The 13,464-nt window shown below is 44.3% G+C and overlaps 1 protein-coding gene across 4 annotated transcripts in view; it reads left to right on the forward strand.

Moving 5' to 3' along the window:
• pdzd2 (PDZ domain containing 2) overlaps positions 1 to 13,464 on the forward strand; it is a 197,690-nt gene that overhangs the window by 158,326 nt on the left and 25,900 nt on the right. For all 4 annotated transcript variants that reach the window (XM_064929142.1, XM_064929218.1, XM_064929302.1 and 1 more), the window contains 4 exons: positions 516 to 672; positions 1,092 to 1,268; positions 1,751 to 2,358; positions 3,611 to 3,755. In XM_064929142.1, coding sequence (XP_064785214.1) covers positions 516 to 672; positions 1,092 to 1,268; positions 1,751 to 2,358; positions 3,611 to 3,755 — 1,087 coding nt within the window. The remainder of the gene's footprint in view (positions 1 to 515; positions 673 to 1,091; positions 1,269 to 1,750; positions 2,359 to 3,610; positions 3,756 to 13,464) is intronic.

Genomic DNA, 13,464 nt, shown 5'->3' on the forward strand with positions numbered 1-13,464 from the left:
ATACAGGAAGTACCAGATCAATATGGAGCTATATACAGGAAGTACCAGATCAATATGGAGCTATATACAGGGAGTACCAGATCAATATGGAGCTATATACAGGAAGTACCAGATCAATGTGGAGCTATATACAGGAAGTACCAGATCAATGTGGAGCTATATACAGGAAGTACCAGATCAATGTGGAGCTATATACGGGGAGTACCAGTACCAGATCAATGTGGAGCTATATACAGGAAGTACCAGATCAATGTTGAGCTATATACAGGGAGTACCAGATCAATGTGGAGCTATATATATATATATATATATATATATATATATATATATATATATATATATATCAGTCAATCAATCAACCCATCAATCCATCCATCAATCAACCCATCAATCCATCCAGTTTTACTTGGTAATTGTAATTACTACATTCTGAAGGTTCCCCAACAGGCTAGTATCACTAGTCATAGTCCACAGCAGTCTACACATCAATCAGTCTTCTCTCTCCCTCCATGCAGCAAGGGTCACTGAGTTCGGAGGCGGAGCTATCTCAGTATTTCTCCCAGGAAGTGACCAGTCATTCGTCGCTGTCAGAAACCATGGCGATGTGCTCCAGTGATGACGACATGCTCAACCACAGGAGCTCCAACACTACCCCCCCTACACAGCCACATGGTACAGTCTACTACCCCCCTACACAGCCACATGGTACAGTCTACTACCCCCCTACACAGCCACATGGTACAGTCTACTACCCCCCTACACAGCCACATGGTACAGTCTACTACCCCCCTACACAGCCACATGGTACAGTCTACTACCCCCCTACACAGCCACATGGTACAGTCTACTACCCCCTACACAGCCACATGGTACAGTCTACTACCCCCTACACAGCCACATGGTACAGTCTACTACCCCCTCCCCCCCCCCCCCCACACACACACACACACACACACACACGCACACAGCCACATGGTACAGTCCAGGGTTACTAGGGATTTTCCAGTGTCATGGCTAGAATGAGCATTCAGTTGAACGGCGCTCTGACTTGTCCCTCTCCGTGTATCTCCTCTGGGGCTCCTGTGTGGTAGTGGAGGTTGGGGCCCGCGGTGACCCCGTGGTTAACCGGCCGGCGGAGGCCAACCAGCCCAGTGTGGGTAGTCCCGGTTGCGGCGCAGTCCGCAGCCCGCTGCTCCGACAGAGACGGGTCATCTGCTATGAGGAGGAGATCAGCGATGATGATGATGATGATGATGAAGACGATGCAGGTGAGGTTCGTGTTGGTCGAAACGTTTTGGTGTGGTTGACTCGAAATGTTGTATTTGTCTCACTAATTTTATGAAGAGATCCCTTTTTGGGTATTTTTGTTCAGTTCCTGTGCATCAGTTGGATGTGCATTAAACCCCTCATTTATTTATTTTTTATTCTCTCTTTCTCTCTCTCTCTCCCTCATTCTCTCTCCCTCGTTCTCTCTCTCTTTCTCTCTCTCTCTCCCTCGTTCTCTCTCTCTCCTTGTCTCTCTCACTGTCTCTGTCTCTGTCTCTCTCTCTCTGTCTCTCCCTCTCTCTATCTCTCGCTCTGTCTCTCTCACTCTCTCTGTCTCACTCTCTCTCTTTGTCTCTCTCACTCTCTCTGTCTCACTCTCTCGCTCTCTCTTTGTCTCTCTCACTCTCTCTCTGTCTCTGTCTCTCTGTCTCTCTCTCTATCTCTCGCTCTGTCTCTCTCACTCGCTCTCTCTGTCTCTCTCTAGTGACCCCGCCGGTCCACCGGGTGGCTGGTCGTGGCACTACCCCCGTGGTGCTTGCTGACTCTGGTACTGTGATCGCTACATCATCAGTTGAGGTGGACGAGGAGAGCGAGGGACCGCTCTCCCCGCTCTACAGAATCTCTCTGGGGTCAGAGGAAGGGGTCGGGGAAGGAGGGTCTAGCCCCACAACAGGCCCTAGTAACCTGGGTGTGAGGAAGGACCTTCAGGGTCCCCTGGAGCCCAAGCGCTCCCCCAAGCTGGAACACAAGGCCGTGACCCGCGTCAAGAGCATGATGAGCATCGAGGCCCAGCCAACTAACCAGCAGAACCAGAGAACCAAAGGAGAGGAGTCTCCGACCTCCCTATCCTCCCAGTTTCTGTTCCCTCAGCCTGGGGTAGGTTCCAGCTGCTCCTTAGGACGGCCTGGTTCTAACCCCAACCCCCTCTGTAAGATGGGCGAGGCCTGCAGCGAGCTGGCGGGGGTCTGCACCATCGACAAGGTGGTCCTGAGGAGGAGTGAGGAAGAGTCCTTCGGTCTGGACCTGGAGATCAAGTCTTCTCCTCTGAAGGTGGTGATCACTGGACTGAGGCCTGGAGGAGCGGCCGAGAGGGTACGTCTACCGTCTCCCCAGCCTGGAATCCAAACTGATATCTCACCGTATCAGTTTGGATTCCAGGCTAATGTCAACACAGACATCAAAAATCCACCAGGTTAATCACCACTGGTATAATGAGTCAATCAGAAGTCAGCAGACTATATGTATCTAACTGCAGTACACTGCAATATAAAACTATTACTCTGGCTGTCTGTTCCTTGTCCTAATGTCTTCACCTACCATTACATAACATAATGATTTATCTGATCTGTACACTGCCCCTTTTTATGACCTCATACACTGGCCCCTTTTTATGACCTCATACACTGTCCCCTTTTTATGACCTCATACACTGGCCCCTTTTTATGACCTCATACACTGGCCCCTTTTTATGACCTCATACACTGGCCCCTTTTTATGACCTCATACACTGGCCCCTTTTTATGACCTCATACACTGGCCCCTTTTTATGACCTCAGACACTGGCCACTTTTTATGACCTCATACACTGGCCCCTTTTTATGACCTCATACACTGTCCCCTTTTTATGACCTCATACACTGGCCCCTTTTTATGATATGACCCCATACACTGTCCCCTTTTTATGACCTCATACACTGTCCCCTTTTTATGACCTCATATACTGTCCCCTTTTTATGACCTCATACACTGTCCCCTTTTTATGACCTCATACACTGTCCCCTTTTTATGACCCCATACACTGTCCCCTTTTTATGACTTCATACACTGTCCCCTTTTTATGACCTCATACACTGTCCCCTTTTTATGACCTCATACACTGTCCCCTTTTTATGACCTCATACACTGGCCCCTTTTTATGACCCCATACACTGTCCCCTTTTTATGACCTCATACACTGTCCCCTTTTTATGACCTCATACACTGTCCCCTTTTTATGACCTTATACACTGTCCGCTTTTTATGACCTCATACACTGTCCCCTTTTTATGACCTCATACACCGTCCCCTTTTTATGACCCCATACACTGTCCCCTTTTTATGACCTCATACACTGTCCCCTTTTTATGACCTCATACACTGTCCCCTTTTTATGACCTCATACACTGGCCCCTTTTTATGACCCCATACACTGTCCCCTTTTTATGACCTCATACACTGTCCCCTTTTTATGACCTCATACACTGTCCCCTTTTTATGACCTTATACACTGTCCGCTTTTTATGACCTCATACACGGTTCCCTTCTTTGGTCCTGTGAACCTTATGACACGTGACCCTGGTTGCAGGAATCCCGGGGCAGGATGTGTGTGGGAGATGAGATCATATCGATCGGGGAAACTCCCGTTGGATCCTCTTCCTACCACGACGTCTGTGAGCTCATGCACAACCTTCCTGTGACGCTCAGGCTAGAGGTCAAGAGGCCTGTGTCAGGTGAGACCATGTCAACCTTCACTAAGCACCCTGGGGAATCAAACAACCCGTCATTTGACGTCATGCCCTTTATAAAATGCTGTCGTGCAGTGACATCATATCTGCCCTGTGACAACCACCTATTCAGATTTGTATAAGTGACATTACGTCGTGAAACATAAGAAATGTGTAGTTTACCCGTCAGTAGCATGGAGGGTACAGGAAGTATGTTGGCGGTTGTTATGATCTGTCGTATCATCCCTATGACAGCGTTATAACAGCACGTTGAACTATTTCCTCTTCAATACTAACTGAATAACGGAATCAACGGTCCAGCATCTGGAACGAAAGAATCGCCCTAACCTGGGTGGTGTCCCTAACCTGGGTGGTGTTCCTAACCTGGGTGGTGTTCCTAACCTGGATGGTGTCCCTAACCTGGGTGGTGTCCCTAACCTGGGTGGTATTCCTAACCTGGGTGGTGTCCCTAACCTGGGTGGTGTTCCTAACCTGGGTGGTGTTCCTAACCTGGATGGTGTCCCTAACCTGGGTGGTGTCCCTAACCTGGGTGGTATTCCTAACCTGGGTGGTGTCCCTAACCTGGGTGGTGTTCCTAACCTGGGTGGTGTTCCTAACCTGGATGGTGTCCCTAACCTGGGTGGTGTCCCTAACCTGGGTGGTATTCCTAACCTGGGTGGTGTCCCTAACCTAGTGGTGTTCCTAACCTGGGTGGTGTCCCTAACCTGGGTTGTGTTCCTAACCTAGTGGTGTTCCTAACCTGGGTAGTGTCCCTAACCTGGGTGGTGTTCCTAACCTAGTGGTGTTCCTAACCTGGGTGGTGCCCCTAACATGGGTGGTGTTCCTAACCTGGGTGGTGTTCCTAACCTGGATGGTGTCCCTAACCTGGGTGGTGTCCCTAACCTGGGTGGTATTCCTAACCTGGGTGGTGTTCCTAACCTGGGTGATGTCCCTAACATGGGTGGTGTTCCTAACCTGGGTGATGTTCCTAACCTGGGTGGTGTCCCTAACCTGGGTGGTGTTCCTAACCTGGGTGGTGTCCCTAACCTGGGTGATGTCCCTAACCTGGGTGATGTCCCTAACCTAGTGGTGTTCCTAACCTGGGTGGTGTTCCTAACCTAGTGGTGTTCCTAACCTGGGTGGTGCCCCTAACATGGGTGGTGTTCCTATCCTGGGTGGTGTCCCTAACATGGGTAGTGTCCCTAACCTGGGTGATGTCCCTAACCTGGGTGGGTCCTTATCCTGAGTGGTGTTCCTAACCTGGGTGGTGTCCCTAACCTGGGTGGTGTCCCTAACCTGGGTGATGTCCCTAACCTGGGTGGGTCCTTATCCTGAGTGGTGTTCCTAACCTGGGTGGTGTCCCTAACCTGGGTAGTGTCCCTAACCTGGGTGATGTCCCTAACCTGGGTGGGTCCTTATCCTGAGTGGTGTCCCTAACCTGGGTGGTGTCCCTAACCTGGGTGATGTCCCTAACCTGGGTGGGTCCTTATCCTGAGTGGTGTTCCTAACCTGGGTGGTGTTCCTAACCTGGGTCGTGTTCCTAACCTGGGTGGTGTCCCTAACATGGGTAGTGTCCCTAACCTGGGTGATGTCCCTAACCTGGGTGGGTCCTTATCCTGAGTGGTGTTCCTAACCTGGGTGGTGTCCCTAACCTGGGTGGTGTTCCTAACATGGGTGGTGTTCCTAACCTGGGTGGTGTTCCTAACCTGGGTTGTGTCCTTAACCTGGGTGGTGTTCCTAACCTGGGTTGTGTCCTTAACCTGAGTGGTGTTTCTTATAAGGTATCACTGATATTATATCACATATCCAACAAACAGATCAACATCAAGATCAGGGATCCCTGAAAGAAGGTAGGAGACAGGAAGCATTTTTTAAAGGGATAGTTCACTTGAATGACAACAGCTCACTTCAGTCGAAAATTTGCTCAAATTTGACAAAAATGAACTCTGGTTTTAAAGTGTTTGATCGGGACCCCTTGTGAACTACTCCCCTACAGCAGTTATTGAGCACAGGTCTGTCCCCCCACCCCCCACCTCTCCTCCCTAACGCTACCTTCCCTAAGATGTAGGATCTCAGCTGGCTCAGCAGTCTGCCCCCTGCTGGCAGTACCCTAACCCTGCACCCCAAAGGGAACGTCACGCTGCTGGCTTTGTATCCATGGTGACTATCCGTTCATTTACCTCAGTAGTGACTAGAAGCTGCCCGGTAGTGAAGGTTTGGGGGAGTCCTCCGCCGCTAACCGCTTTGTTAGCTAGCATTAGCTGTTAGCTTTCTTTAGCTAGCCAACGTTTAGATTTGTGTCGTTTTTGCATTGCTTTTTTTGTTGTTGTTTTGGGACGTGGTGGGATTCCTGTGGGTTGCTTATGTTTGGTCACGAAGCAGAAACAAATAAATATGTATTCCTATGAATCAGGGTTTTCTTAAACTATGGGTCGGGACCCATATTGGTCCCTGGGCATGTGAGAGGTGGGTGGCGAGTTTTGATGAGTATACATCTATAATCACACATTGTGCCCTCTTAATTTGGATCACGGGAAGATGGACCATTTCTAATTTGGGTCTCGAGGCTGAAAAAGATTCAGAAATTTGACTTTATGTGACAACATGAGCAGATACAGCAGGAACACCAACGTACCGAACCAATCTGTGTGTCTTTGTCTGTGTGTCTCTGTCTGTGTGTCTCTGTCTATATGTCTCGGTCTGTGTGTCTCTGTCTGTGTGTCTCTGTCTGTATGTCTCTGTCTATATGTCTCTGTCTATATGTCTCTGTCTATATGTCTCTGTCTGAATGTCCCTGTCTGTGTGTCTCTGTCTGTATGTCTCTGTCTATATGTCTCTGTCTATGTGTCTCTGTCTGAATGTCCCTGTCTGTGTGTCTCTGTCTGTATGTCTCTGTCTATATGTCTCTGTCTATGTGTCTCTGTCTATATGTCTCTGTCTGTGTGTCTCTGTCTATGTGTCTCTGTCTGTATGTCCCTGTCTGTGTGTCTCTGTCTGTATGTCTCTGTCTATATGTCTCTGTGTGTCTCTGTCTGTATGTCTCTGTCTATATGTCTCTGTGTGTCTCTGTCTGTATGTCTCTGTCTGTATGTCTCTGTCTGTATGTCTCTGTCTATGTGTCTCTGTCTGTATGTCCCTGTCTGTATGTCTCTATGTCCCTGTCTGTATGTCTCTGTCTGTATGTCCCTGTCTATATGTCTCTGTCTGTATGTCTCTGTCTGTATGTCTCTGTCTATGTGTCTCTGTGTGTGTGTCTCTGTCTGTCTGTCATTGTCCCATGCATACATAATGCATTCAATTTCTACATTGGGATCTACATCGACATGACCAAAACTTTTTCTTGGGATCTGCTTAGCCTTCTAGATCATAATGAATATGACTATATGGACAGGGAGGACCTGATCATAATGAATATGACTATATGGACAGAGAGGACCTGATCATAATGAATATGACTATATGGACAGGGAGGACCTGATCCTAGATCATAATGAATATGACTATATGGACAGGGAGGACCTGATCATAATGAATATGACTATATGGACAGGGAGGACGTGATCCTAGATCATAATGAATATGACTATATGGACAGAGAGGACCTGATCATAATGAATATGACTATATGGACAGGGAGGACCTGATCCTAGATCATAATGAATATGACTATATGGACAGAGAGGACCTGATCATAATGAATATGACTATATGGACAGAGAGGACCTGATCATAATGAATATGACTATATGGACAGGGAGGACCTGATCATAATGAATATGACTATATGGACAGAGAGGACCTGATCATAATGAATATGACTATATGGACAGAGAGGACCTGATCCTAGATCATAATGAATATGACTATATGGACAGGGAGGACCTGATCATAATGAATATGACTATATGGACAGAGAGGACCTGATCCTAGATCATAATGAATATGACTATATGGACAGGGAGGACCTGATCCTAGATCATAATGAATATGACTATATGGACAGGGAGGACCTGATCCTAGATCATAATGAATATGACTATATGGACAGGGAGGACCTGATCATAATGAATATGACTATATGGACAGGGAGGACCTGATCATAATGAATATGACTATATGGACAGGGAGGACCTGATCCTAGATCATAATGAATATGACTATATGGACAGGGAGGACCTGATCATAATGAATATGACTATATGGACAGAGAGGACCTGATCCTAGATCATAATGAATATGACTATATGGACAGAGAGGACCTGATCATAATGAATATGACTATATGGACAGGGAGGACCTGATCATTATGAATATGACTATATGGACAGGGAGGACCTGATCCTAGATCATAATGAATATGACTATATGGACAGGGAGGACCTGATCCTAGATCATAATGAATATGACTATATGGACAGGGAGGACCTGATCATAATGAATATGACTATATGGACAGGGAGGACCTGATCCTAATGAATATGACTATATGGACAGGGAGGACCTGATCCTAGATCATAATGAATATGACTATATGGACAGAGAGGACCTGATCATAATGAATATGACTATATGGACAGAGAGGACCTGATCCTAGATCATAATGAATATGACTATATGGACAGGGAGGACCTGATCCTAATGAATATGACTATATGGACAGGGAGGACCTGATCATAATGAATATGACTATATGGACAGAGAGGACCTGATCCTAGATAATAATGAATATGACTATATGGACAGGGAGGACCTGATCATAATGAATATGACTATATGGACAGAGAGGACCTGATCCTAGATCATAATGAATATGACTATATGGACAGAGAGGACCTGATCATAATGAATATGACTATATGGACAGGGAGGACCTGATCATAATGAATATGACTATATGGACAGGGAGGACCTGATCCTAGATCATAATGAATATGACTATATGGACAGGGAGGACCTGATCATAATGAATATGACTATATGGACAGAGAGGACCTGATCCTAGATCATAATGAATATGACTATATGGACAGAGAGGACCTGATCCTAGATCATAATGAATATGACTATATGGACAGGGAGGACCTGATCCTAGATCATAATGAATATGACTATATGGACAGGGAGGACCTGATCATAATGAATATGACAATATGGACAGGGAGGACCTGATCCTAGATCATAATGAATATGACTATATGGACAGGGAGGACCTGATCCTAGATCATAATGAATATGACTATATGGACAGGGAGGACCTGATCATAATGAATATGACTATATGGACAGGGAGGACCTGATCATAATGAATATGACAATATGGACAGGGAGGACCTGATCCTAGACCATAATGAATATGACTATATGGACAGGGAGGACCTGATCATAATGAATATGACTATATGGACAGGGAGGACCTGATCATAATGAATATGACTATATGGACAGGGAGGACCTGATCCTAGATCATAATGAATATGACTATATGGACAGGGAGGACCTGATCATAATGAATATGACTATATGGACAGGGAGGACCTGATCCTAGATCATAATGAATATGACTATATGGACAGGGAGGACCTGATCCTAGATCATAATGAATATGACTATATGGACAGGGAGGACCTGATCATAATGAATTTGACTATATGGACAGGAGGACCTGATCCTAGATCATAATGAATATGACTATATGGACAGAGAGGACCTGATCATAATGAATATGACTATATGGACAGGGAGGACCTGATCATAATGAATATGACTATATGGACAGGGAGGACCTGATCATAATGAATATGACCATATGGACAGGGAGGACCTGATCCTAGATCATAATGAATATGACTATATGGACAGGGAGGACCTGATCATAATGAATATGACTATATGGACAGAGAGGACCTGATCCTAGATCATAATGAATATGACTATATGGACAGGGTGGACCTGATCATAATGAATATGACTATATGGACAGGGTGGACCTGATCATAATGAATATGACTATATGGACAGAGAGGACCTGATCATAATGAATATGACTATATGGACAGGGTGGACCTGATCATAATGAATATGACTATATGGACAGAGAGGACCTGATCATAATGAACATGACTATATGGACAGGGAGGACCTGATCATAATGAATATGACTATATGGACAGGGAGGACCTGATCCTAGATCATAATGAATATGACTATATGGACAGGAGGACCTGATCCTAGATCATAATGAATATGACTATATGGACAGGGAGGACCTGATCCTAGACCATAATGAATATGACTATATGGACAGAGAGGACCTGATCCTAGATCATAATGAATATGACTATATGGACAGGGAGGACCTGATCATAATGAATATGACTATATGGACAGAGAGGACCTGATCATAATGAATATGACTATATGGACAGAGAGGACCTGATCCTAGATCATAATGAATATGACTATATGGACAGGGAGGACCTGATCATAATGAATATGACTATATGGACAGAGAGGACCTGATCATAATGAATATGACTATATGGACAGAGAGGACCTGATCCTAGATCATAATGAATATGACTATATGGACAGAGAGGACCTGATCATAATGAATATGACTATATGGACAGAGAGGACCTGATCATAATGAATATGACTATATGGACAGGGAGGACCTGATCCTAGATCATAATGAATATGACTATATGGACAGAGAGGACCTGATCATAATGAATATGACTATATGGACAGGGAGGACCTGATCCTAGATCATAATGAATATGACTATATGGACAGGGAGGACCTGATCATAATGAATATGACTATATGGACAGGAGGACCTGATCCTAGATCATAATGAATATGACTATATGGACAGGGAGGACCTGATCATAATGAATATGACTATATGGACAGGGAGGACCTGATCATAATGAATATGACTATATGGACAGAGAGGACCTGATCATAATGAATATGACTATATGGACAGGGAGGACCTGATCCTAGATCATAATGAATATGACTATATGGACAGGGAGGACCTGATCATAATGAATATGACTATATGGACAGAGAGGACCTGATCATAATGAATATGACTATATGGACAGAGAGGACCTGATCATAATGAATATGACTATATGGACAGGGAGGACCTGATCCTAGATCATAATGAATATGACTATATGGACAGGGAGGACCTGATCCTAGATCATAATGAATATGACTATATGGACAGAGAGGACCTGATCATAATGAATATGACTATATGGACAGGGAGGACCTGATCCTAGATCATAATGAATATGACTATATGGACAGGGAGGACCTGATCATAATGAATATGACTATATGGACAGGGAGGACCTGATCCTAGATCATAATGAATATGACTATATGGACAGGGAGGACCTGATCATAATGAATATGACTATATGGACAGGGAGGACCTGATCATAATGAATATGACTATATGGACAGAGAGGACCTGATCATAATGAATATGACTATATGGACAGGGAGGACCTGATCCTAGATCATAATGAATATGACTATATGGACAGGGAGGACCTGATCATAATGAATATGACTATATGGACAGAGAGGACCTGATCCTAGATCATAATGAATATGACTATATGGACAGAGAGGACCTGATCATAATGAATATGACTATATGGACAGGGAGGACCTGATCATAATGAATATGACTATATGGACAGGGAGGACCTGATCCTAGATCATAATGAATATGACTATATGGACAGGGAGGACCTGATCATAATGAATATGACTATATGGACAGGGAGGACCTGATCATAATGAATATGACTATATGGACAGAGAGGACCTGATCATAATGAATATGACTATATGGACAGGGAGGACCTGATCCTAGATCATAATGAATATGACTATATGGACAGGGAGGACCTGATCATAATGAATATGACTATATGGACAGAGAGGACCTGATCCTAGATCATAATGAATATGACTATATGGACAGAGAGGACCTGATCCTAGATCATAATGAATATGACTATATGGACAGGGAGGACCTGATCCTAGATCATAATGAATATGACTATATGGACAGGGAGGACCTGATCATAATGAATATGACAATATGGACAGGAGGACCTGATCCTAGATCATAATGAATATGACTATATGGACAGGGAGGACCTGATCCTAGATCATAATGAATATGACTATATGGACAGGGAGGACCTGATCATAATGAATATGACTATATGGACAGGGAGGACCTGATCATAATGAATATGACAATATGGACAGGGAGGACCTGATCCTAGACCATAATGAATATGACTATATGGACAGGGAGGACCTGATCATAATGAATATGACTATATGGACAGGGAGGACCTGATCATAATGAATATGACTATATGGACAGGGAGGACCTGATCCTAGATCATAATGAATATGACTATATGGACAGGGAGGACCTGATCATAATGAATATGACTATATGGACAGGGAGGACCTGATCCTAGATCATAATGAATATGACTATATGGACAGGGAGGACCTGATCCTAGATCATAATGAATATGACTATATGGACAGGGAGGACCTGATCATAATGAATTTGACTATATGGACAGGAGGACCTGATCCTAGATCATAATGAATATGACTATATGGACAGAGAGGACCTGATCATAATGAATATGACTATATGGACAGGGAGGACCTGATCATAATGAATATGACTATATGGACAGGGAGGACCTGATCATAATGAATATGACCATATGGACAGGGAGGACCTGATCCTAGATCATAATGAATATGACTATATGGACAGGGAGGACCTGATCATAATGAATATGACTATATGGACAGAGAGGACCTGATCCTAGATCATAATGAATATGACTATATGGACAGGGTGGACCTGATCATAATGAATATGACTATATGGACAGGGTGGACCTGATCATAATGAATATGACTATATGGACAGAGAGGACCTGATCATAATGAATATGACTATATGGACAGGGTGGACCTGATCATAATGAATATGACTATATGGACAGAGAGGACCTGATCATAATGAACATGACTATATGGACAGGGAGGACCTGATCATAATGAATATGACTATATGGACAGGGAGGACCTGATCCTAGATCATAATGAATATGACTATATGGACAGGGAGGACCTGATCCTAGATCATAATGAATATGACTATATGGACAGGGAGGACCTGATCCTAGACCATAATGAATATGACTATATGGACAGAGAGGACCTGATCCTAGATCATAATGAATATGACTATATGGACAGGGAGGACCTGATCATAATGAATATGACTATATGGACAGAGAGGACCTGATCATAATGAATATGACTATGGACAGAGAGGACCTGATCCTAGATCATAATGAATATGACTATATGGACAGGGAGGACCTGATCATAATGAATATGACTATATGGACAGAGAGGACCTGATCATAATGAATATGACTATATGGACAGAGAGGACCTGATCCTAGATCATAATGAATATGACTATATGGACAGAGAGGACCTGATCATAATGAATATGACTATATGGACAGAGAGGACCTGATCATAATGAATATGACTATATGGACAGGGAGGACCTGATCCTAGATCATAATGAATATGACTATATGGACAGGGAGGACCTGATCCTAGATCATAA

Source organism: Oncorhynchus masou, chromosome 1 (assembly GCF_036934945.1).
Source record: "Oncorhynchus masou masou isolate Uvic2021 chromosome 1, UVic_Omas_1.1, whole genome shotgun sequence".
Classification (NCBI taxonomy): domain Eukaryota; kingdom Metazoa; phylum Chordata; class Actinopteri; order Salmoniformes; family Salmonidae; genus Oncorhynchus; species Oncorhynchus masou.